General features: G+C 37.1%; 1 protein-coding gene across 3 annotated transcripts; it reads left to right on the top strand.

The window, feature by feature from the left end:
• Window positions 1-424: 424 nt before the first annotated feature.
• On the top strand, window positions 425-26,141 carry Hsph1 (heat shock protein family H (Hsp110) member 1). 3 transcript variants are annotated; one of them, XM_026388365.2, is made up of 19 exons: window positions 425-893; window positions 3,189-3,246; window positions 5,080-5,220; window positions 5,849-5,971; window positions 7,482-7,581; window positions 8,836-8,969; window positions 9,352-9,596; window positions 10,141-10,369; window positions 12,169-12,275; window positions 12,499-12,632; window positions 14,485-14,693; window positions 16,126-16,257; window positions 18,987-19,124; window positions 19,828-19,953; window positions 21,110-21,217; window positions 21,317-21,436; window positions 21,632-21,793; window positions 22,757-22,977; window positions 23,065-26,141. In XM_026388365.2, exons 1-18 carry the CDS (start codon window positions 787-789, stop codon window positions 22,961-22,963), a joined length of 2,580 nt encoding a protein of 859 aa, XP_026244150.1. In that variant the 5' UTR covers window positions 425-786; the 3' UTR covers window positions 22,964-22,977; window positions 23,065-26,141. The 3 variants fall into 3 exon arrangements, with proteins under 3 accessions (XP_026244150.1, XP_026244149.1, XP_026244151.1); XM_026388364.2 differs by having other exon boundaries at window positions 22,757-26,141; XM_026388366.2 differs by lacking the exon at window positions 16,126-16,257 and having other exon boundaries at window positions 22,757-26,141.
• The last annotated feature ends 397 nt before the right edge of the window (window positions 26,142-26,538 follow it).

Here is a 26,538-nt window from a genome sequence, read left to right as displayed (position 1 = left end):
CCGGCATGCTCTCCCGACAGCAGGTTGGCCTCCCCAGAGCCTCGAGGTCTGGGGGCTAAGCCAAAGTGGGGTCCACGTCCGCCGGATTAGCTTCCCTTTATAGTCTAAGGGTGGGCATCACCGCCCAGTAGCCAGTTACGAATGCTGCGAGTTTCCGAGTCATTTTTTTCTGTCCCTGATATTAAGACAATCAGGAGCCCTTGATTAGGGTGGGCGGGGACGGAGGAGGGTCAACCTGGTTGACTACAGCCAATGGCATCGCCGCTGCTGTCCTGCCACCATGGCAACGGCAGCCGTTCCCCGGGGGACCAGCCACTCATTGGGTAGAATCTTTCGAGAAGGCTCGAGAAGGAAGCGGAAGTGGCACGTGGAGAGGCCGGTGGAGGCGCCGGTGAGTAAATGCCGCAGATTCTGGAAAGTTCTGATCAGTGCGATACATAAGGCTGAGGAACAGGGACCTCCCCTTTTGGGTCTGTTGTTGGGAGCCGGCTCCGGTGTGCTAGCGAACGGCGGCGGCCGAGCAAGACAGTCAGCCCGAGCTGTGCAGCGACCTGCGGAGGCCCAGCGCCGCGTTCTCCCGGGGCATCTCTCCTGCAGCCGCCGCGGTCCCCGGGTATCCGGAGGCGCCCGTCCGGCCGAGTGTCCGTGTGTCTGTCCGAGTGACAGAAGCGCAGTCGGCCCCGCGGCTGGAGCTAGAGGCGGCGGCAGCGGCCGAGAAGGAGCAGCGCGCAGACAGCCGGAGGACGCAGACCCAGACCCGAGGCGGAGGCGGACCGCGAGCCGGCCATGTCGGTGGTGGGGCTGGACGTGGGCTCCCAGAGCTGCTACATCGCGGTGGCCCGGGCCGGGGGCATCGAGACCATCGCCAACGAATTCAGCGACCGGTGCACCCCGTAAGTGGGAGTTTGCAGGGCGCTGGGGACAGGTTCTGGGGCTGGAGAGCGCCGGGGACCCGGAGCTCGCGGGCAGATGGAGGCGGCGTGGGGAGTGGCGCGCCCCTCGTGGGGGCTGGGAAGGGGTGTAGGCTCGCCGCCGCCGAGGGAGAGGAAGGGGTGCCTCGGGGATTCGCCGGGACTAGACGCTCCGGAACTCGGGTCTCCCGGGGTCGCCAATTTGGGTAGAATTTCTAGGGGTCCGGCGGCGGCAAAGCCCGCGACTTCGCCCCGCTTACTTGGCAGCCTGCGCCCGGCTCCTTCCGCAGCCGCCCCCGGTTCCCCACCCGGCTTCTCGGCGCTGGCTGAGCCGCCCCCGGCAGTCCTCCTCCCTCCGCGCCTCTCTGTGCACACCGCGGAGCCCGGGCGGCCGAGCCGTTTCTTCCGCACCATGAATCTCGAAATGAACTGGAAGCTTCCAGAGCCTGGGTGCCGCTGCTTGGCCGGGGAGCCGGCAGTCTGTTGTTAGCGACCGCAGAAACACTGTTGTGAAAGATAAATCCACCTCTCCTTACCCACTGTCACGGTTGCTAATGTTGTGTGTCCAAGTCCCCAGAATCGTTTTGGGGAGATGTAAACGTCCTTTTTTTGTTCATTATCGGAGCCATTCATAAGAATTCTAGACCCGAGTTTTTATTTCTTAATTTCGGAGTTGAAATAAGAGACAATAAAAATTGCCTGCTTTTGTAGCTGGAACTCCACGAGAAGGAAGGATGTTTTCTCTGACTTAAATGTTAATATTCCACAGCAGCGTGGGGTGGCCAACAAACACTAAAAAAGCAACTATGTCATGGGCTTATTTTCTGAAGAAAATGTATGCAAACATACCTGCATTTTTGCATTGATGAAAATATTTGTTTGCTTTTCAAGGAAATTATTTTTTTTTTCAAATGTACTAAAGTCTTCTAGAGATTTGTAAAATGGAACATTAAACCTAAAGGTAAAATGAGTTTATACAGTTATTTGCGGGCAGATGAATGCTTATTAAAGTGAATGGGAAATGAGGAAAAAAGCTAATATTGCTGATGACTTATTCCCTTGCATCTAAGTTGCAAAACCATAGTGGTCTATTTTTTGCCAGTGCAGGACTCTTAATTGGAGGTTAGTAAGAAAGATTACAGTATTTCAGACTTTCAGCCCTAGGTTTGGTTTACATCTTTGTTCTCTTTGATCCAATAAAAGAAAAGCTATTCAAAAGCTATTCTAGGAGGGAATGTTTGTTAAACCAGATTGTTGATTCAAGTGCATTGACTACTGTTAATTACTATTTATTTCAATTTGATTATTCCCTTGGAAAATGAGTAGATCCAGTCTGCAAGTGAGTTTAGAAGGATACCAGTTTGGACTCTACTGTAAAGGTCTGTCTTCTGTTTGAATGTCTCCCTGGCTTTTAGGATGCTATTTAGCACCTGGTGGAATAATCTAGGTCCAGGATGATTCTGTTTCAGCAAGTTGAAACTTCCTCAGTGTGTTCCCATTTTACTCCTCTCATTTACCTAGGTAGGAGTAAGTGTAATCCAAAATTAGATTAGATTTGGATTAGTAATGCACAATTAGATCTCTTTTCTAATCCAAAACCTGAATCACTACCTCCTCCTCAAAAGACTTTTCTTGATCTTGTCTCTGTTGTGTTACTATGCATTTCCATTTCTTGTTACGGAGAAAGCTGTCTCATGGTTACAAATCATTTTCATCTCTTCAGAGCAGATTTAAATTAATGTAACTCATTTAATCTCTTCTCTCAAACATTTATATTCCATTCTGCTGTAACTTTTTAAGTAGAGTCTCCAGATAGGAACCTCTTTTGTGCTCTTTCAACTAAGTCATAAACTTAGGTCCATTACTTGGGTTTACATAAAAGCTTTTGAATCTTAGAGAGGCAGATGGTATATGAGCACAAAAACGGGTATGACAGTGACATTTATGTTATTTTTGTATAGGGCGAAGTTTAATAATATTCTTTAAGTATGCAGAATACTTCCTGAATTAATGTTAGTTCTTAGTAATTGGGAACCACACAGATGAAACTAGTACTTGAGGTGGGGAGAAATATCTCTTAAGATGTGAGCAGACTTGGGGCAGTAGGATTGCAACCCAGATTTTATTCTCAGAACAGAGTTCAAGGGAACCTTTCCTCCAAAACACCCACACATAACCCTTGAGGCAATTTTTATTAGAATTTTCCTTGTCAGTTAAAAATGTCCACACTTGTGCTTTTTTAACAGTTTTGAAACATTTGGTTTTTATTTCTTCTAGATCAGTCATATCATTTGGATCAAAAAACAGAACAATTGGAGTTGCAGCCAAAAATCAGGTATGTTCCTTAGGAGAATTCTGGCCCATTTTTTTAAGGGGAGGAGTTTGAAAGATACATACAAGAGTATCAAGTGTCTTAAGTTTACCTGTTTTTGAGTTTTAAAAATGTAATTTAGGTATTCTTTTTGAAACCTTATGTGATTATTTTCCTGTTGTGTTCCTTTTCTTTTGACCTATTGAATAAGATCTGCTTTAACCTCCCAGCCTGCCAATAAGACACTTGAAATTTTTTGGTGACATTTTTCTCAATATTCATTTAAGAATTAAATATTCTTTTTATAGAAGAAACCTCTAAGCTTCTGTATTTAAAAGCTTTTTGAGGTTACTTAATAATTCAGTGGGACTAGGAGAACTTTTTGTCCAAACCTGTGCTCATATGGTAGCTGTTTGCTACTTGTAGCTGCCTAGTCAGTACTTGAAATGTGGCTGGTCTGAATTGAAATAGGAAGTATATAAGATAGAAGAGATTTTGAAGACTTTTCATTCCTTTTTTTTAATCGCCTATTAATTAGTTTTTAATGTTATATATAAAGCTCTCATTTATGGTTTACATTGTTTTGAACAATTTTTTAGAAAAATTTTTTTGAACAATGTTGTTCAAAAAATTTACATTTTTTTGGAACAACATTGATTTTAATCCTTTGGGGGTAGAGAGAAAATAAAAATATATGAAATACTTTTTCAGGGACTTTAGGAAATAACATAAACAAGTCTAATTACAGAAAATAATATTGCTAAAAAGAAACAAAACCCTAAACCCTGAAATATGTTTTAATACTATATTGTGGCTAATTAGGTTGGAAGAGATACATGACAGGGGAATAGGGAAGAAAAATAGTTATACATACTTAAAATGAGGTACTCACAAGGAGGGGGAACTTCAATGGAGTAATAATCCAAAGTGTCTTCAAGCTAACAGAAGTCATAGCTCTTGTCTCTTAACTATTTAGTGTAAACAAGGGTCCCAGTTTTTTTTTTCTTTGCATGATAAATACTTTAAAGTAGAATTTTTAATCCAGAGTTTAACTAAAATATTTAACTGAAACAGTGGATTTAAAAAATAACCATCTTATAACAATTTGGCATGTTTCCCTCCGGTTCTCTTCTATTTCTGACCAAATATTTCTGTTTAACCTCTGTATCTGAGATATAAGTAAATAAGTTGCTAAAAGAAACTGAGCAAATTTTAAGTATGCTCTGATTTAATAAACATGTATCAGTTGTGTAAGATACTATGAATTTAGTCTCATGCTTAAAAACTGTGGCTCCCAAATGAAAAAAAAATAAGCACATGCAGTTGAAAATATTGTCATTTTAAAACATTTTGAATGATCCTAACTTACATCTTTTGGTATAGTTATTATCTCATACTATTGCTAGGAAGAGTAGCCATCCATATGTATTCTGGAGTAACGTGTATCCTGGTGTAATAAGTGAACTTTAAAAAAAATGTGATTTGACCATAGTGCTTCCAAATCTCCTTTTCATTCATTCATTGAATATAAAAATTAACAAGTTTAGTTAGGGGGGAATAAAATAAAGTGATAATAAAGTTACTGGGTTACTGGCACTGTCTCGGAATTTATCTTGTAGATTTAAAAAATCTGCTTTAAAGTGTGTTCTGACATGGTTGCCCTCGTCTGTTTTCCTTAGATGTTTTCTATAAGAGAAGAAAGTTCAAATAAGCTATTCAATGATGGGAATGTAGGGTCCTAGAGAGGGTTTGTGTCCATACCTAGGGTTGGTGTGAGTTGTATAAATGGCTAAATTGCTGTAGGTGCTGGTAGATAGCAAATTAGAGAAATTTAAAATCTCAAAATTTCTTTTGCAGCAAATCACTCATGCAAATAATACCGTGTCTAACTTTAAGAGATTTCATGGTCGAACTTTCAATGACCCCTTCATTCAGAAGGAGAAGGAAAATTTAAGTTACGATTTGGTTCCAATGAAAAATGGTGGAGTTGGAATAAAGGTAATATAACTGAGCAACCACTGGTTTCTAAATAAGAAGACTGTTTAATCTATTGAGAAAAGTACTAGCTCTTAAGAGTGCCTCAGATATCTTAATTGGTTAAGGTGGGGCTTTTTGTTTTGTTTTTCATATAATTCCTTTTAAAGTATAGTTAAGTATGTGCTAAATTGAGAATTATTCAGACAATAATTATATTGCTATAACATAATTTGTGTTCTAACTTTTTGGCAGTTGGAAACTTTAGGTTTATTTGATAGTGTTTAGTCTAAACGGTGTTCATGAATCAAACAAATGTCTGTTCAAAGACAATCCAGCTGGAGTTTGAAGAGCAATAGTGTAATACAACCAGGAATCTTTTTTTAACTACCAGATGCATTCTTGTCTTATGATCAGCAGACAATATTTATTCTAATGATTCATCTTTTCAATGGAAATTTACTACCATCTATAATGGTTTGACTAGAACTTTGGGAAATCTGTCTTGGTGGTTTTCTTACCCCTTCCTCCTTCCTTTATTCCTCCTTTTGAAACAACAAAACAGATTTTGTAGGAAAGAATGTTTTGTGTTAATATTAGCATTTACCATTAAGTATTACAGCGTTCACAACCTTTTTTTCCCTTTACATAGGTAATGTACATGGATGAAGAACATCTATTTAGTGTTGAACAGATAACAGCTATGTTGTTGACTAAGTTAAAGGAAACTGCTGAAAACAACCTCAAAAAACCAGTCACAGATTGTGTTATTTCAGTAAGTAGAATTCAGCAAGGAATTGTGTTTTAATTTGCCTTCTGTATTGAAGTATCAAATGTGTGAAAACTGGTTTATTACTAGGGATCAAAATTCTACTATTGATAATAATGTTCTGGACTGTTTTAAAGTAGGTCTGAGTGGTATTTTAGCTAGAGGCTACAAAGCTTGTTTTGGGGTTTGTTGGTACCAGAGATTGAACTCCCAAACACCCCACCACTGAGCTATATCGCCAGTCCTATTTTGTATTTAGAGACAGGGTCTCACTGAGTTGCTTAGCACCTTGCTTTTGTTCAGGCTGGCTTTGAACTTGTGATCCTCCTGCTTCAGCCTCCTGAGCTTCTGGGATTACAGGTATGTGCCACCACACCCTGCTCGAAGCTACACAGGTTTTAACTGGAGGTGGAAATCTGTGGAGCATTTAGAAAATATAGATTGACTGTCACATATTGTAGCAGTTAAATGCAACAGTATCAGACAGCTTTAGTACTTTTCAGCTTTCCACAGGTGAAAGAACTCAAAGTTGAGAACCAGTGCTTTAGGAGTTTTAAACTGTAGCCTAGTGGTGTTGTTAAAACCTAGATTTTTATCACTGCCAATTCTGCTAGCTTCAGTGGAGAGGCAAATTATCAGAGAATACTTGAAGAGGATAAAGTCTTTTATTTTGATACCAGAAAGGCTTTTGTAAATTCTGCTTTCACAAATGACTAGGATCACTGGTCTGCTGTGGTTATGTTCTCCAGTAGGATTGTCTATAATGGTCTTAATTTCAGCATGGTGTCTGCATTATAGCAAACCTTGTGACTTGCCCAGACCAGTCAGAAGCCTTTATGGAGCATATCCTAGGATGTGAAAGTGTATGGCAGAACAGCTAGAATTTTTCCTGTAACGCTGAGTCCTGTCTCTGTTGCTTAGAGTAATAATCACTAATCTCTGGTAAAAATAAAGAATTAAGTCAATAGTCATTGAGGTATTTCTTTCTGAAATATCAATGCATACTTGGAAAAAATGTGGAAGTTTTGTGTTAGGTGTTTTCCTTTATTAATGAAATATATCACTTTAGAGTGATCCTATGAATGTATTGATTTTTCTTCCTCATCAATGTCCTAGTTAAAATGATGTCCTTGAAGACAGTCAAAAGGAATTACTTACAGCTAGAGGTATAAGCCAGTACCATCAGAAACTTCAGCCTTTGCTCTTTTGGTTCTTTTATCTTTCAGGAGCATCAACATGCTTTGCCAAAAAGCACTTTTGTAATCTTAACCGATCTACTGAATTATAAAGTAACTCAGAATCTGTTATAATTTTAAGGCAATCTTTTCAAAAGTAGTTACTGTTTCTATAAGTTAAGGAACTTGCTGGAAATTAAGTGTAAAGTTCTATTTCTGTTTTGGGACCTGGCTAGGCACCTACTTATTTGGACTCCTCTGAATTTATTACAAGTGGTTTGTGAAGAATTTAAATATTTTTGTGTTCTAGGTGAGCTAAAAGATTTTTTTCTTGTTTATAGGTTCCCTCCTTCTTCACAGATGCTGAGAGGCGATCTGTATTAGATGCTGCACAGATTGTTGGCCTAAACTGCTTAAGACTCATGAATGACATGACAGCTGGTAAGAAAGTGTGTCTGTAGAAGTGACAAAACCCATAAAAGTTATGACACTCTGGGTGCTATTACTAAACACTTTCATGTAGAAGTAAAAACACTTTTATAAAAAACGTTAGATCTGAAAGCAAAAATTCAGCTTTTTTAGGTTCTTATCATTAATGAGAGTTTGGTGCTTTGTTAAATTTATGAGTCTTATTAGAAAATTATTTCATATGTATATAAAATATAAGCGTGTGTTTAAATTATTTTTTACGTCATTTCTTTGGTGCTAAAGATTGAGCCCAGGGGCAGTTTACCACTGAATAAACACTCTCAGCCCCTTGTATTTTTTATTTTGAGGTAGTGTCTTGTAAATTGCCAAGGCTGGCTGGAACTTGGGATCCTTCTGCCTCTGAATGCAGGTGTTTGGAATATAACGATGGAGTACATACACCATGCCTGGCCTATATAATTTTTTTAATTAGGCAGGTTGGATTTAACTTACTATTTCCTTACATTGCTTTTATAGTTAAGAAACAAGTTTTTCCCCCAAATCCTAACGTTTAGGCATCAAAGCTACCTTGAGTACAAATAATTGATTATGGTAACATTTTTTCCTCATATTTTCAGAACTGTAGTTAGGAGTTGATTATTTGTCAGGTATTGATTTAAGCACATTCTGTTAGGCATTGTGCTAGATGCAGTAGATAATAGTAGTAGGCAAAGCAGTCACTGTTATTTCCTCCTGTATCAGTTTATTACTATTATTGATCAACTAAAAAGGGAGAGTAGTTTTTACACTTGAGTTATTTTCAGTGTACTTCTAATAGGTTTTTAAAAGGCTATTAGGTATACCTGTTTAGAAGTATAGTGATTTCAAAGTTCAGAAAATAACAGACCCTTTAATGCTCCAGTCTTCAGGAAACAAGAAGCACTGCAGTTGCTGTAATTATGTAAGGTTTTTTTTTATTTTTAATTTTTTTTGATAAGTAATCTCACTGCAGGTTATGGTTAAAAGTAAGTATTGTGTAATGAGTCCGATACTGTATCCATGTAAGTAAGTCCATTATTGTTTTCCATATAAGGAGAAAGGATAGAGCATTCATGGTTCTAAAGTCAGAAAGAGAATAACAGATTGCAGAAAGTCATTGTAAAGTCAGATAAAAAAAGGTTTCACTGAAATTGTTTTATAGTCAATTTTCCTGCATTTGTAATTATTTGTAACAATGAACTATCTAAGTATAAACCAAAGAATTGAAACATAGTTTACTTTTTGTAGTTGCTTTGAATTATGGAATTTATAAGCAGGATCTCCCAAGCCCAGATGAGAAACCTCGGATAGTGGTCTTTGTTGATATGGGACACTCAGCTTTTCAAGTGTCTGCCTGTGCTTTTAACAAGGGAAAATTGAAGGTAAGCATATATTGGAACTGTGTGACCAGATATTCGAAGTGTTGAATTTGTTGTGATTTTTAAGTTAATGAGCCTAGACTATTCTTGGTAATGAAGATTGATCTACATATAAATGATGTAATTATTTTAGCATACTTCTAGGTTTTATCTATGTGCATAGTAATTAAAAGTAAAGAGTACCTTAGAAATTTAGTGGGGTTTTTTTTGTTTTGTTTTGTTAGTATTTTGTAGTTACATTACTTTCAATTGATGAATTTCATGTTATTGTAATTTAAATGAGAAGTTGTGAACCTGTTAGCCTTCAGTTGTTTAAGTAGCAATATTTAGGATTCTAATTACAAATGATGGGAAATGACCAGATTATTTGTTTTAACTAATTTAGGTACTGGGAACAGCTTTTGATCCTTTCCTAGGAGGAAAGAACTTTGATGAAAAGTTAGTGGAACATTTTTGTGCAGAGTTTAAAACTAAGTACAAGTTGGATGCAAAATCCAAAATTCGAGCACTCCTTCGTCTGTATCAGGAATGTGAAAAATTGAAAAAGCTAATGAGCTCTAACAGCACGGACCTACCACTGAATATTGAATGCTTTATGAATGACAAAGATGTTTCAGGAAAGATGAACAGGTGTGTCTTGAATTCTGCAGATGAAATCAATGTAACTTCTTGCTGAAATTATAGCCCAGGTGTCACTTGTAACTGGGATTCTTAGCTTACATTTCAGGATCCTGTGCTACATGGCTTATGACTGAAGGGTCAGTGTTTTATCACCATTAGAACTTAGGGACACTTCTGCAAAGAGGGTTTTCAAAAATATCTTCTAAGTACTCTGAGAAAGTTTTTTTGTTTTTGTTCTCCACTTTTTGGTAGTCCTGGACCAATAATTAAATAATAGTTTCATAGATATTTTGATGTGAATGGAAATAAATATTTAAGTTAATGAGAATCAGATCACATAAAACATTTGGGAACTAACATGGCAATTGTAAGAATATTAAAGTAATTTCTTCTAATAATAACTATAGATCTGACTTTTTTCCTAGCCCCTTTCCTGTACCTGTTTTATATATTTACAAAGGAAGAAGGGTTACAAACTATGGTAGCATTTAATTTAGGTTTATCTAGGGTATTTGGAGGAAAGAATGAAAAAGTGTTTCTCTTATTTGCTAAGGTCACAATTTGAAGAACTCTGTGCTGAACTCCTGCAAAAAATAGAAGTACCCCTTTATTCATTGATGGAACAAACCCAGCTCAAAGTAGAAGATGTGAGTGCTGTTGAGATAGTTGGAGGCACTACACGAATTCCAGCAGTGAAAGAAAAAATTGCCAAATTCTTTGGAAAAGATATTAGCACAACGCTCAATGCCGATGAAGCAGTAGCCAGAGGATGTGCGCTACAGGTATTTTCTCACCCTGCTTGCTCTTGGTGTGCGTTCCTTAAACAGTTCCCACTTGATTTTCATCACGATGGGTAATTTAATAAACAGAGCCTTGTATCTAATTAGATTGCAGAAGGAAGTTACTTTTCAGTGAATCCATAGGCTGTGGAGGAGACAAGGACATTCAAATCTGGAAGAGCCAATAAACTTTCGAAGAACAACTAAGTTGGTGTTTCTCAAACAAGAATTAGAAAAGATATGTTTCTGAGGGGATCATAGAAAACATAGCTGTAAAGCACTAATTAGCAGTGTGGCAGTGACAGTTAATGGTAAAACACGGGAGAGAATTAAGGGAGATGTCACAAGGAATAGATTTTCACATGGTTTTAGAAAATAGGGACACTCTTACACCCCAAATTGATTTTTAACCTGCTTGTAGAATAAGAAGGCAGCCCAGAAGTATAAAGTTAGTTTAGTGAAGCAAAAGCACCAAACCTAGACATTATTAGTACAATAAAAACATATATTTAGAGTATTGATAGGCAATATGAATAATCAAATAGTTTTAACTAAAGTTAACACATTGGATTAACTGTGATGTAGTTAGAAGGCTTTCTTCCTTTTTTTATAACATAAAATGAGATTCTGTAAACAAAGATCTTCAGAGTGTCTGCCTTACTTAGGAAAAACATGTAGATACTTAGTAATGATACCCTTTGTATTGTTCTAGTATGTTTTATTGGATTTTTGGTTTTTTTCAAAACTTAGTAATGGAATAAGCCTCCTTAACGGATTCCCCCAAATGTTGGAGGTTCCTAGTTTTCTTAAAGCTAATTCTGAGCCCAGTGTGGTGACACACTCCTGTAATCCCAGTGGCTCGGCAGGCTGATACATGAGACAGGAGGATCGCAGTCCAAAGCCAGCTTTAGCAATGGCAAGGCGCTAAGCAACTCAGTGAGACCCTGTCTCCAAATAAAACACAAAATAGGGCTGGAATGAGGCTCAGTAGTTGAGTACTCCTGAGTTCACTCCCCCTCCGCCCCCCAAAAAGACCTAATTTTGGCATCTCTTTGGAAGGCTAGCATACTAATTAGATATTTGGTTCATCTATTTATGATTTTTATATACTTTGTCTAAATGTGAACCTTCCACCTGACTTGGATGTTATTGGTCCCAATTTTGAAATTATTCATTTCATTCATAAAACTACTAGAAAATATGAACATTTTTAGTTTTACCCTTTTCAGTTTTGTTTGGTTCTTTGTAGTACTGGGGATTGAACCCTGGGGTGCTCTACCACTGAGCAACATCTCTAGCCCTTTTTTATTTTATATTTTGAGAAAGGGTAAAAGTTGCCCTGGTTGGTCTCAAACTTGAAATAATCCGCCTACTTTAGCATCTCAAGTAATTGCTACCACTCCTTAGTCCTCTTTTCAGTTTTTAAACATTTGAAAAGCAATGTGGACAGAATTGTCTGTGTATTTACACATTCCATTGTGCATCTACACATTCAAAAGAGAAACAGCTTTTAAGTGACATTGCTATAAGCAAGGCATTTTTGGAAAAATTTTTTTTTTTTAATCCTATAAAGCTTGGTATTGATTAATATTTACTGTCCTAAGGTATGATTTGCCTTTCTAGTGGTTGGCATAGTATTTGGGTAGTAAATAAATTATTTGTGCTTAAGATGACATATGCTGTAAGTAGTTTTGAATTTCACCTAAAACCTGTCCATCCCATTAGAATTGAGTTTTATTTTAAAAGATGAGTGGAAATTAATCATAAGCTCATGATAATTCTTTTCATATCTTTCCCTCAAGTGTGCGATCCTTTCCCCAGCATTTAAAGTTAGAGAATTTTCCGTCACAGATGCAGTTCCTTTTCCAATATCTCTGGTCTGGAACCACGACTCGGAAGATACTGAAGGGTATGTAGTAGTTGTTGTCTTTAATATATAAAAGGTAAATGAACAAATAACTTTTATGGTAGAGTGCTTACCTGTGATTTTCAACAACCAAATCTATTAAAACATCTCTAATTTTGGTACTTTAAGATAAAATTGACAGATTTTAGAATGTCTCTTCTCTGTTTATATGGCAAAATAAGTTCACATATTTGAAATACTGAGTATTTTTTCCTTTCTTCTCTAGTGTTCATGAAGTTTTTAGTCGAAACCATGCTGCTCCTTTCTCCAAAGTTCTCACCTTCTTGAGAAGGGGGCCTTTTGAGCTAGAAGCTTTCTATTCTGATCCACTAGGAGTCCCATATCCAGAAGCAAAAATAGGTAAGATGTTAATTCTATATATTTTGCTCTTTGTTGAAGATGTAGCTTACCATTCAGTGTAGACACTTAAATTTTTTCTTAGTAATATTCAGTGAAAGAGAATTCCATGTGAAAACATTTTCAGTTTAGAATCATGTTGATGGGTGAAATGGGTTCATTTTACTGATCGCCACACTGGCCTATACAGATAGGATGACTTGCATGTTCTGTTGTGTTCAAGTAATGATTGAGGAACATGTCAGGTATTTTCCTACTTCTAACGTAGGCCATACTTAAAAGGATTACTGGCTACTTTTACTGTTAACCTTCTTTTTTAATTTTTATTTTTTTAGTAGTAGTTGGACACAATACATTTATTTATTTGTTTGCTTATTTATATATGGTGCTGAGGATCAAAGCCAGGGCCCTACACGTGCTAGGCAAGTGCTCTACCCCTGAGCAACAATCCCAGCTCCTACTGTTAACCTTTCTTCTAGGTGAAATTTATTTCAGGTTGACACTTCCAATGCAGAATATCACTCAGCTTGTTAAGGATTTTGTACTGTAACCTTTTCTAGAGAAGCATTTTTCTTTGGGAGGTTGGACACTGTCCATCCACTTTTGCTCATAGTAAATTCTGTTTCCCAGACTGCAGATAAAATTTGCAGTATTGCTAGGTCCTCTTTAGGGTTTAACCTTGCCCTCATCCCTTTTTTTGAAGAAACTCTTTGAAGGGTCCAACCTGACCAGTTGTGTTTTGTTTCTTGACTAAAGACTAAAATGTTCTGACCCACAGTTTGTTTTATTTTTAAACATTTGTCACAAATTTATTGGTAGCAAAATAGCATGAGAAATTATACTGTAAGATTTTGGTAGGTTGAATTCTGTGCATTATTTTTCCATTGTGCAGAAGATAAAATCTAACCTTTAAATTTGGCATATCTAAATTTTCATGTTTACCCAAACTGAAAACCTTGTACACATGGGAAGAGCCATGTTACATCCCACTCTCCTGAGAGTCTTCTTGGATGCCTGAGAGTAAATGTTACTTCCTGAACTAGTGATATGACAGTTGATCAAGGTCTAATCTGGCATCTTTCACTGACCTAGTAATTAAATCTGTAACTTTCTGTGTTTTTGTGTAGATAGCACCTTAAATTTAATACTCAACTAATTTGATGCTTTGCACATAATAGCTTCATACTACTTCCCAAAAGTTCAGTGGTATCTGTAGTAACCATACTATTGCTGCAGATGATAAACACTTGGTTCTGTAGTAAAGTGCTCATTTAAAAATTAACTTGGTCCTCAGAAATCATCGATGGTTAGGTAACTTGTTGCAGGTCACACAACCAGGATTCACTCTAAAGCATTAACTAAATAAAGATGTGGAATCATTCTATTACATATAATAATTTTAGGCATGGATACAAGTTTTAGCTTGCTTTCCATATTTAAAATATTTGTTTTTTTAATCAGAAAAATAGTAAAAACACATCATGGGATTAAAAATCAGCATATATGTTAAACCTGAAAAATTTTCAAGTCTTGTTTGTGCTTATCCATCTACAGAAATTGGATAGAAGGAAACAGAAATTGCTTTTCATTACTGTTATCTGAAACTATCTGCCTAGTATATGCTTGAATAGCCAAGAGAAGACCCTTCCCTGTGAGATTTTATTTCAAGACTAATCTTAAGAATTGTATGTATGCTGTGCAATTAATACGTGTATTTTGAGATCGTAGTACCTTACAGGTTGGGTCAAGGGAGAAGATTTTGAAATTGTACTTCTAAGCTATATTTCTTAGCATTTGCCTACTCTATAGAGGTTTAGGTTGAACTCTAAAATTGTCTTATTTCTTTTTGTTTTAGGACGCTTTGTAGTTCAGAATGTTTCTGCACAGAAGGATGGAGAAAAATCTAGAGTGAAAGTCAAAGTGCGAGTCAACACCCATGGCATTTTTACCATCTCTACAGCATCTATGGTGGAGAAAGTCCCAACTGAGGAGAATGAAGTATCTTCTGTTGAAACAGACATGGAGTGTCCAAATCAGAGACCACCAGAAAACTTGGACACTGATGTAAGTTAGCTGATAAATCTTTGCATTTGAATATAGAATGGACTTAATTCTAAGCTGTCAGAGAAGGGTCAAAATGTTTTTCTCTTCATGAATAATTTTGATCAGAATTTTCTGTAATAATAGTTTGCCAGTTTATGGTAATATACAAGAATTTAGGGTATTATGATTAAGTTCTTTATAACTGAATTTAAAATAACTGATATATAATTTAATTGAAGTAAAGTTTCCTTAGTTTTTTTTTTAAGACTATACATTAAGTCAAATGTCAACTGATGGATATCAAAAAAAGACTACTACTTAATCTATTTGGCAGAATTGTAAAGCTGAAAAAGAAAATATTTTTAATTGTATGGCAAATTTGTCTTCGGTGTTCCAGAACTTGAACTTGTTTATTTCTGGGCTTTAATTAGAAATCACTTTAATGAACAGGTAGTGTAGTGTTTCGGTTAAGATAAAGGGCAGTGTTGGTATCAAGCGGTCACTGTTAAATCATTCCCACAACATTGAAGCAACATCTAAACCTTAGTTTTAGTCTCATCTAGAAACTCTTTACAGTAATGAGTTGTATGGCTAGTGTCACGTACTGTCTCAGTCTCTTAGTACCTTTTGGATATCAGTGGTGCCTTGCTTCTCAGTACTTCAGTGTCTGCTTTAGATTTTTGAAGCTTTGAAAGAAAAATATGGATGACTTCAAGATCAGACAGAAAATGTTAACTTAGAATTTTAAGCTTCTCCCAAAGATCATAACAAGCACTGATTGTTCGGAGATGGGGGCTACTACAGAAAGATCGGAAAATCAGTAGGCTTCATTTTTCTTCCTTTTAGCAGAGTTTTAATCAGGATTGGTAACATGTAGCATGTAGCATTTATTCTTTATCCTAAAGAGTCTTTGAGGTACAAATGTCTGAGTCACAAGATGAAAGTGGGATGGAGAGGGTCTCATCTCTGTAAGCTGAATGATAAGCCCTGGAATAACTGACAGTTGGCCATTTTATGAAGCTATTTACTAAATGGAAATAGAGGTAATGTCGATGCATGACGGCTGCTGGTGAAACTAGGTTTTGGAAATCTTGTTTCTGGGAAAGAGGCCTTGAGTGGAAAGCCTGTTGCCTGTGCTTCTGAGAACTAGTATCTGTATACAGTTAGGTGAAAGTTTCTTGGAGGGGAGTTCTTGATTGTCACCATCAGTCAAATGCTTAGCTGTGTTACTTAACTGTATTAACTGCTGTTATTCACAGAATTTCTTACAGGTTAAAATTTTCTAAGAAGTTTCCGGGTATTTTGTGTTCGTTTTGCTTTTATCCGGTACTTTTTCTGCCCACCTGTTATGAGTTCAGAAATTGAGTGTACTGTCTTTGGTGCCCTGTGACTTTATAAATTCATACAAGTACACCTGCTTTCTACATCCTTTGTGCCTGGGCTTTCATTTCAGAAAAATATCCAGCAAGACAACAGTGAAGCTGGAACACAGCCCCAGGTACAAACTGATGGTCAACAAACCTCACAGTCTCCCCCTTCACCTGAACTTACCTCAGAAGAAAACAAAATCCCAGATGCTGACAAAGTGAGTGACTCTTCTAGTTCATTCCATTAGACGATGTTGCAACATGTAATCGTTAATGATATTAAATCTGAAGTTTTAAGAGCAAGCTCCAAATGATTTTATTCTGTGTAGATTTTTTTCTGTTCATTTTCTGTGTTATTCATCTAAAACCAGATATAGAGGTATTCAAGCTCAGCTAGGAAAATTGAATATTCTGCTTTAGACCTAAAAGTGTCTCTTGATTAACTGCTACTCAAAGTAACAAGAGACTAATGCAAAGTGTCTGTTGTCTTCTAAAGGGTGGAGAGGTATTTGCTAAGGCCAGAGGCAGAAAGATACATCCCACTGTGGATGATCAGTCTCACTTGAATTAATCAGATGATAAATACATGGGCTATAGGAGTTAAATCTTTTTTCTCCTTTCAAGTTATCTGTCAAATTTGAGTAATTAAATAACCAGATTGCATTTTCAAAGAAATTATTCTTCCCTTCTTCCACATAGGTATTGGAAGCTAAATTAAATAGTTGTATAGTATCCCTTGAAAATGACAGCTTCCTAATAAAACCTTTCAAGCTCATGGTCTGATGGATATCCAGAAATAAACACCCTTTTACTTTGCAGAAGTTCATTCTTTCCAGGTGGCATGTAAATTACCAGTCTATTGTTGGTAGTTTGGATTTTCTTCCTTTCTGAAGATAAGGTGTTTTTTGTTTTTTTTTGTTTTGTTTTGTTTTTTTAACTCGGGCACATCACAGAATTGTTTGTAGGGGTTAAGATGAATTTTATATGAATTAAAAGTTTCCAGTTTTTAATTTGCTGTGATTAATCTCTGGGGCTCTTAATATGCTCTGTAGGTTCTGACTGATTTCTAACAACTGCTGCCTTTTTCCCCTGTTAACAAGTCATGTGGTGATGGGTGATTATTTGGAAAAATACCTACTTAATTTCAACTAATCCCCTAGATTAGAGTTGAGCATTAACTAGCTTGTGCTGATAAATAGTCTCAGTACCTGTCTAGCAGATGGAATTGGGTAGAATCTTGTGTTCTTAGTGGTAGCTGGGGTCACAGTCTCAGCCCTTTAGAACATTATCACACTCAATTGGAGTTTCCTCTTCCGCTCCGTGTTGGGATGCCATTTTGTGATTATCTTGGTTTCGTGGGTAATTGGTCTGTTTTGTTCTGCCTTCCCTCTACTCAGCTGCCATTTGTGTCCTGTCATCTATTTTGTTCCCTGAGGATCTGTTGCATTCGTATGTCTTGCCAGGTTTGGGGATCATCTGATTCACTTTTCCTTCTTGTGGAATATGCCCTCAGCGTGCTCACTGCGTGAGGGGTCGCATATCCACTGGAAGGAAGAAGACCTAGGCCCACAGGCTGGCTGACGAGAACACCACTGGTGATTCAGCTTATGGCATTTAGTGGATGAGTGATCTCTAGGGAACGCCGGAACACGAGTCTGGCAGACGTGATTATAGTCCCATCAATAATTTTAGTCAAGTTATTGACCGTCCTAGTCCCAGTTTCTTGAGTCAAGTGCCTACTGTTTTAATGTCCTCTATAACATGAATCATCTCATGACAGTGATTATTGTATCTCATGGGCTGTGCTTTTCCCATTTTCCAGTTCTAGCCATTTGGATACATGTTGAACACCTTGGTTATCATCTAATTTGTTTTATGGTCGAATCTTCTCAATTATGTTGTTTGTCATTTGTGGCAGGAAATGTGCTATGCACCTGAAGAAATGGAAATACATAGAAAAGGCTTGGAAAATTGAATGTCCCAGGAAATACTTCTTTAGCCCTGTATTTACATATTTTGAAAAACCTACAGTATCCGTTATCTGAAAAGCATGGGATTTGGGGTTTTAGAATACCCGCACTATTTCGTGTACATGATGAAATATTTGGGGGACTCAAATCTAACACTAAATATGTGTTTCATATATACTTAATACCTGTGGCCTAAAGTTAATTGTATTCAGTATTTGAAGTGCATCTGTTTTGACTGTGACTTGTCACATAAAATCAGCTATGGAATTTTCCACTTGTGGCAGGCATCATGTGGATACTGAAAGAGTTTCAGATTTTGAAACTTCAGATTAGGGATGTTCAGTATTATTTGCATCATCATCCTATTCAGATTAGGGATCAGTTCAGATTAGGGATGTTCGGCCTGTATTATTTGCATCATCATCCTATTCATTACTTTAAAACTTTTAAGAATGTCTTGTCACTTTGCAGAATTGCTAAGGAATCACATAACTCAAAGGCAAATGGTGGAAATAATACAAGTATGTGTCTACATAATGAATTTTTAAAGGCATTCAGTGTAGTGCTAATACTGGAATATAGTGACCAAAATACAATGTTAGTAAATGTTGAGTAAATCTTAACATCAAAAAAGTAAAGGTAAAAAGTTTGTTATTGTCAGATTCTAGACTGTAAAGTTACTGGTAATTTAAAAATTTTAACTATTGAGATTCACAAACCTGCTTTAAAAGGATTGGAAAGTAAAAACCTGTGTAGAAAAACATTAACAGCAAAGATTTAAGAAGAAGAAAAAAAAATCCCAATCTATAAAGGAGGGCATATTTAAGTTTACTTGAAGCCCTGATTTAAAATGGGCAGTTTGGAATAGATAATCTTGGTGATTTTAGGGATTTTGTTTTATCAGTAAGTACGAGGATTTTTGTTTTTCAAGAATTGTTTAAGAATTTTTCCATTTCTTTTTTCTACCTCTTTCCAAGGCAAATGAAAAGAAAGTTGACCAGCCTCCAGAAGCTAAAAAACCCAAAATAAAGGTGGTGAATGTAGAACTACCTATTGAAGCCAACCTGGTCTGGCAGTTAGGGAAGGACCTTCTTAACATGTATATTGAGACAGAAGTAAGTACTAAATCCTTTTTATTTTGGAGTATATGTATCTGTTTTGGCCCTGTTACTACTCATTGCTAATTGATAAAGGATTACAATTCTTTCCCATATCTCAAGTTTTATATGGTTTTAGGGATGAAATAAAAATCAATTTGCGTACTTAATTGAGCTCCTGGGTTGTTGTTCTTCCTGTAAGATTGCCTCTGTTCTTTTGAAGAAATTGGATGAGACTATCCCACAGAGTGCATGTAGTAGGGAGAAATCTAGTCCACATGAAATAGTTCTGTTAACAACATTTGGTGCTTTTTTGTAGTCTGAAACTCTAGGATTCTGTGTAAATGATATATAATATGTAAATAAATACCCTTTTATTGAGTTGAAGCATCATGATTAGAAATCTTACCAGTAAATTATAGTCTGTTTACATTTTTAAATGTAGTGCAAAGTGGTGTGATCATACATGGCTGGTATTAATTCCAACACGGTACAACCATACAGGAAGACAAAATTGTATTTATTATATGCTAAAAAGGAAACAACTTCACACTAGAGTTGGGGCCAGGGTGTAGCTCAGTGGTGGAGCACTTGTCTAGCATGTGCAAGGAAGGCCCTGGGTTCCATCTCCAACACCATAAAAATAACAACTGTTATTAACTAGTTAAAAAATTAACTTGGTTATTGCAAGATAATAATAACCTTTTCTGTTTGCTGACAGGGGAAGATGATAATGCAGGATAAATTGGAAAAAGAAAGAAATGATGCTAAAAATGCAGTGGAGGAATATGTGTATGAGTTCAGGGACAAGCTGTGTGGACCATATGAAAAATTTATATGTGAGCAAGTAAGTTTTAGAGCTGTTTTATTCAGATAGTCTCATGTAAAGTGTTTATAATCAGATTCTGACATTTATACTTCTAGGTTATGTAACTTCAGCTTTTCAAAAATAGAAATTAATACAAAAGTAGAAATTATGTAAACAAAGTTGTAGAGAAGCGAGGCTCTCTAGTGTTGTGCAGTTTCATGTTATTCTGGTTTACCCCGGCGAGTTTAGTAACTTGCTTTTACCATCCATAAGAGAACCTGTCAGATATTCACTTCACTTCTGTGGCATTTCAGTTACAGAGGCTAAAAAGATAAAGAAGATAACCCTTGTTTCAAAGGCCTCAGACCTTTTTATCAGGGTTTTAGAGGACACCATGCTCTAGCAGCCTTCTCTCTCCCCTAAGACTTGCCCAGCCGTTCACCATGTCATCAGCATCATTGCTCTTCTTAGCCCTTTGCCCTCTTCCTGGTCAGTGTGGCTCTGAGTAAATCCCGGAAGCACGACTGAGAAGGAGGAGACTTTAAAATAGTGTGAGGGGTTAATTCTGAAGTACTAGTCTGAAGGTCTGTGGGCTTTTCTAGTGTAGTTCACTTCTTGGCCCTGCCCTGGCCTTTCCTGGGGTTTTTACATTGGGATTCTGAACTAGGGGTGACCCAACAAGCTACATCTCCGGAGGCTAGAAGTACATACCTAGTATGAATTGGTTGGTAATGATCTTTTTAAATGTGTTCAGTGATTGGATTAATAACTGGTATAGCTTCCCTTTCAATATTTGAGAGTTTGGGAAGTGAATAGAAAATGAATAATTGAGACATCATTATTTTGGAGAATAATCACGTAATTGCTCATTTATGACCAGTGTAGTTCAATATATAAATTGCCTAAAAATGGGCTTCTAAGATGCAGTATGTTAAGTTAGGAGACTGGTTACCAAAAACACTGAAAAGTCCCTATGTATCCAGACAGAAGCTACACAATAGCTGTGAGTTCCTCATGTCAAATATTTAGAGCTAAACGGAGTGTTGGTATTTTTCAGTGAAGGGAGGCCAGGCTAACTCGAGTGTCTTCCTGGATGAGGAGCTGACTGGTCTTCAGTGTTTCTTAGATGCTTTTTTGTTTTGTTGTAAAGACTCCTGAAGCGGGACTGCCTCTAATCTTGTGTTTTCCTTATAAGGAACACCAAAATTTTTTGAGACTCCTCACAGAGACTGAGGACTGGCTTTATGAAGAAGGAGAGGACCAGGCTAAGCAAGCATATGTTGACAAGTTGGAAGAGTTGATGGTAGGCTGTTCTCCCCTAAAAAGGTGGTACTTGTGTTATAAACAGCAGATGTGTAAAGTACAATTGTAGCAACTATTAATTTATTGTATTTTATATTAGAAAATTGGCACACCAGTTAAAGTCCGATTTCAAGAAGCTGAAGAACGACCAAAATTGTTTGAGGAACTGGGACAGAGGCTGCAGCACTATGCCAAGATAGCTGCTGACTTCAGAAACAAGGTAGTCCAGCTTTTTGTACATACTGAGGGTTAACTTGGATTCTGATTCAAGGGTTAAATATTCATAAGTGAGGAAATTTTGGTATTTGAGACCAGGTAGTAGATTTGAACTTTGTGGAAAATTGGGCCAAATTCAATTTTTTTTTTTTTACTATTAAATATGTAATTTTATAGTGTATATTTTTTTTCTGTTTAGGATGAGAAATATAACCATATTGATGAATCTGAAATGAAAAAGGTTGAGAAGTCAGTTAACGAGGTGATGGAGTGGATGAACAGTATCATGAATGCTCAGGCCAAGAAGAGTCTTGACCAGGATCCAGTTGTACGGGCTCATGAAATAAAAGCAAAAGTCAAGGTAAGTGTTAATGTCTCATGTGTACTACTGGGTTCTCTTACGGATTTCGTAAGACGGACTTTCTTAGTTCATTATTGCTATCACAAAATTTAGATGGCTTCATAGATTTCAGTTGAGTTCCATTTATTGATTGAGTTCAACTGTGTGTTTGTAGAGTTCATGTCACGTGTCAACAGTTTTTCTAGGACTTAAAATATTCTGTATACAAAGTAATATCCCCACCTCTGTGGCACTCATGTTCTTAGGGCAGGAGGACCAGTAGTACCAGGTACATGACGTGTCAGATGGTGTTACATGCTGAGGGGGGAAATGAAGACGGGTGTTTCAGTCAGCATTTGTGCTGCTGTGACTAAAGGATCTGACCAGAACAACTATGAGGAGGAAGCGTTTATTTGAGGGCTCATGGTTTTAGAGGTCTTAGTCCCTAGAAAGCTGGCTCCATTCCTCAGGGCTCAAGGTGAGGCTGAACATCATGTCAGGAGAGAGTAGCAGAGGGAAGCAGCTCACATTGTGGTGATCAAGAAGCAGAGAGACTCCACTTGCCAGATAAAAATATACTCCAAAGCCACCATCCTCTAGCCACACCCTACCTTTCAATTAATCCCATCAGGGATCAATTCACTGATTGGGTTAAGACTCTAACAACCCATTCATTTCTCCTGAACCTTCCTGCGTTGTTCCACACGTGAGTTTTTGGAAGACACTTTAGGGTAAAGAAGGGCTAGGAAATCCCATGCTGTGGAGAGGACCCAGGTGAATATACGATAACTTTCTGAGATTCAGAAGAATGCCCACTTTTCTTTTGATTGGACTGCGAGCTATATGGTTTGGGGCAAATGTAATAAAATGAAATTCTTATATGGATAATTGGAATTAATAGAAAAATGCTGGGTCAGGTATTTGGAGAAATAATTGAAAGTAAACTGATAGGATCCGAGTAAATCTGATTATTTGTTTTCTTAGGAATTGAACAATGCTTGTGAGCCTGTTGTAACACAACCAAAACCAAAAATCGAATCACCCAAACTGGAAAGAACTCCAAACGGCCCAAATATTGATAAAAAGGAAGAAGATTTAGAAGGCAAAAATAATTTTGGTGCTGAACCTCCACATCAGAATGGTGAATGTTACCCTAATGAGAAAAGCTCTGTCAATATGGACTTGGACTAGGTGACATTAAATCGGTATATTCCTTCAATTAATGAAATATTTTTGTCATAGTATGTGATTCTACATAACATACTGAGACTATTTATATTTTCTTTTTTAAGGATGTCTAGAGATTTTGTGTATTATATGGAAAAGAAAAAAGCTTAAGTCTGTAGTCTTTATGATCCTAAAAGGGAAAATTGCCTTGGTAACTTTGAGATTCCTGTGGAATTGTGAATTCATACTAAGCTTCTGTGCAGTATTACCATTTGCATCACTGAGGATGAAACTGACTTCTGTCTTTTGGAGAAACAAAACTGTACTGCTTATTCAAGAGGGCTGGGATTAAAATCTAAGCATTTGTTCTGCCAAGGTAGTTTTCTTGCATTTTGCTCTCTATTTCAGCATGTGTGTGGGTGTGGATGTTTATAAACAAGACTAAGTCTGATTTTATAAGGGCTTTCAAAAATTAATTCTGTCCAATAGAATGATTTTGCTTTCATTATTAAAAAATCCAGTGAATAACAAAGCTAGTGAAATGTGTTTAGCAGCATGCAAAACAAAAACTTAAAGTTCTCTCATTACACAGTACATTGTCATGTGAAGGCGTGAAATGGAAGAAATGTTGATCCCGTTGTAACTGATTGTGAAAACTTTATGAGCTTTAAAATAAAGTTCATCCTATGGTGTCATTTCTAAACTGTTAGTTTTGTCACTGACTTAAAAATGGGATAAGAGAAGAAAAGTATCAATTATTGTATCAGAAATTAAGTTACTTACTATAAATATTTCTCCTTTAAATGAAAATCACTTTCTCCTGCAAGAAAAGTAGCATCTGTTTATCACATTTAAAATTTCTTTAAAAAACTGACTCTTTTTTTGTGTGTGAATATTTATTATACATGATGGTCATGATGGTGGTTTTTTGTTTTGGTACCAGGGAATAAACCCAGAGGTGCTTAACAATTAAGCCTCATCCCCAACCCCCCCCCCCTTTTTTTTTTGAGACCTTGTCTCACTAAGTTGCTGAGGCTGGCTGCAAACCTGTGATCTTCCTACCTTAGCTTCCCAAGCCACAAAGATTACAGGCATGCACAACAAGATCCAGCAAGGTGGTGTTTTTTGAAAAACTAAATATCGGAAGAGTTTTCAGTAAGTATAGTTCAGCATTATAATTTCACAGCTGGATGAATTCCATTATTAACACATAACCTAAAATTATTTTAACCAATCCCACTATTGTTGGATTTAGGTATTTCTCAACTTTGCTATTCTAAATAACGCTGCAGTGAATTTTGTCTATCTGGTCATTTTCTAAGGACAAAGTTGAAGTGTTGCATGGGGTGGGAAGCAGACACCTACTTCTAGGTTAGATGACCATGCCATGGTGTGCAGTGTGTGCTACTTACTAAAGTCAACTCTCCCTTATCTTGTAACTATAGCCAGTCTCTCATAACTACTTCATCATGTAATTCACGTAAAACAGAATAACTAATCTTTAAAACAAGCAGTGAGGTTTAGGAATTATAGGATGACACTGAAATAACCCCAAATCATCTACTCAAAATTTAAAAATCTATGCCTCTAGGCCAAGCAACTGGTCATATATGTGTCTGATGTAAGTTCTTGCTTCATTTTTTAATGCACATTAATAATATACTCAGATTAATACTTTACCCAGTGTAAAAATAGATTATTAGTTCTGACCACAGCTGGGAAGCTTACTGTTAACCATTTAGTCACGGTGGCAAAATAGTTGAGAAAGTCAGCTTAAAAAGAAGGGTTTTTCTGGCTCAAAGTATCCTATGGTCACGTGGCCCTATTGCCTTTGAGCCTGTGGCAAGGCAGAGGCATGGGAGCAGCTCGGGTCCCAATGTAGATTCTTCAAAGGCCACCCCCAGTGACCTAACTTCCATCAGGCCCCACCATATTAAAAGTTGTACCACTTTCCAATAGCATGGACAGGCTGGAACCAAGCCTTGGGTGCAAGGCCGTCAGCGGTCATGTAGGATCCAGAATTGTAACAAAAAAGGTTTTTATAAAACTGGATGCATGATGGGCTGGGGTTGTGGCTCAGTGGTAGAGCGCTTACCTGGCACATGGGAGGCACTGGGTTTGATCCCCAGTACCACATAAAAATAAATAAAGGTATTTTTAAAAAATGATACCATTTTTAAAACAAAAACAAAAAAAAACTGAATAGATGAGAAGATGTCTGAATTTTATTATACATGACAATCCAAAATAGGATCTGATGATAATGAAGGAAGAATCTGGCCTAAATTGGTCCTTGTTAAATGTTAGAAACTGCAGCATTGCTTCTCTGTGAAGATGAATTAGTGTTTCAAAAAAATGACAACTGGCTATAGTTTGGAGAACAAAGAACTGCATTTTGGGATGTGGGGAAAAATATATCCTCAAGTGGGTGATAACAATATCACTGGCTCAATTGTGATGTGTAGTTATCACCTAGAATCCCCCAGATGTATGCCAGTTTATATAAATGCTCTGCTTAGAAAAGGATTCAATTTTGTATTTAATTTTCAAAATTTCTAAAAATGGCCAGTCATTTTAGTAACCACAGTAAACACAATTGAACTTGTAGTCTTGTCCTTTCTGACTATGGACTACTTGGTTGTGTCCAAGTCATGATTAACTAGTTTTAGGGGGTAAAATCCCCAGTGCTTACTTGATTTTGGTTGTCCTGGTTCATCAAAAAGTGTCATGTGTAATTATTTGACTAATGACTCTTTACAAAATTGCCTATCCGAAGTTAGTTAAGGCCCCAAACTAAACTTTAGCTCAATAATTTACTTTTTTGTGAGCCACATTCAAAATATTTTTTCTACATTATAAGCCTTTGTCAATTTATGTCTAGACTTCTGTCTTGCCGATGGTATTTGGTTGCTGAGAATGAGTATTGCTTACTTTCATGAAATCAAAGCAGAGACCACATTACACTTTTCTGGGTAGACTGAATTTTAATATTTGGAGAGAGGGGTTCACTGTCTCAGAATACTGTATAATTAGGACATGATTAAGCTCTTCTTGTGGGCAGGATGAGAAGTCTTTCTTGGCCCTGGTACATGTGCTGTAGTTGTCTAGTTGTTCTTACCTTGGGAACTTCCCATAAGTCAACCTGTCAAAATTAAGGTTTGGCAATGAATAGAAGAGCATTCTGCTGTCATGTATAACTGATTAGAACAAATAAATAAATTTTTTTTTAAATTAATGTTTGCGTCTCTTATTAGCATGTGGTTTGTCCATAAGTTTGTATGATACGTTAGTTTCTCCAGTCATTTGATGATTCCGTTTTCTTAGACTAATATTTAACAGTTCTTAGGTTGCTTAATTTCCTTACAAGAGTCCAAACTATTCTGCCCCTCAAATGCTATGGTTTCATGGTGCCCTTACAATAATCTCCAGAGGGTATTATTTTTGTCTTACAGGTGGGACATGATCAGACAAGTTAAAATAAAGTTAAGAAGACCTTAGGTCTGACTGTCTCCAAAGCCCTGGTCTAGTACTTTCTGGTAGGGGAATGATAAAAGTTGACTAAAATACATCATTGAGAACTTCATGGGAGGTTCAAAGTC

Source organism: Urocitellus parryii, chromosome 2 (genome assembly GCF_045843805.1).
Source record: "Urocitellus parryii isolate mUroPar1 chromosome 2, mUroPar1.hap1, whole genome shotgun sequence".
Lineage (NCBI taxonomy): Eukaryota > Metazoa > Chordata > Mammalia > Rodentia > Sciuridae > Urocitellus > Urocitellus parryii.
This window is presented reverse-complemented; position numbering and strand designations above follow the sequence as displayed.

Bases quoted from the DNA above. Each gene is read 5' to 3' on its own strand.
- Hsph1 (XM_026388365.2), top strand. From the start codon at position 787: ATGTCGGTGGTGGGGCTGGACGTGGGCTCCCAGAGCTGCTACATCGCG. The intron at 10,370-12,168 runs GTATTTTCTCAC...CTTTCCCTCAAG, and splicing joins CCAGAGGATGTGCGCTACAG to TGTGCGATCCTTTCCCCAGC. The intron at 21,218-21,316 runs GTAGGCTGTTCT...ATTTTATATTAG, and splicing joins ACAAGTTGGAAGAGTTGATG to AAAATTGGCACACCAGTTAA.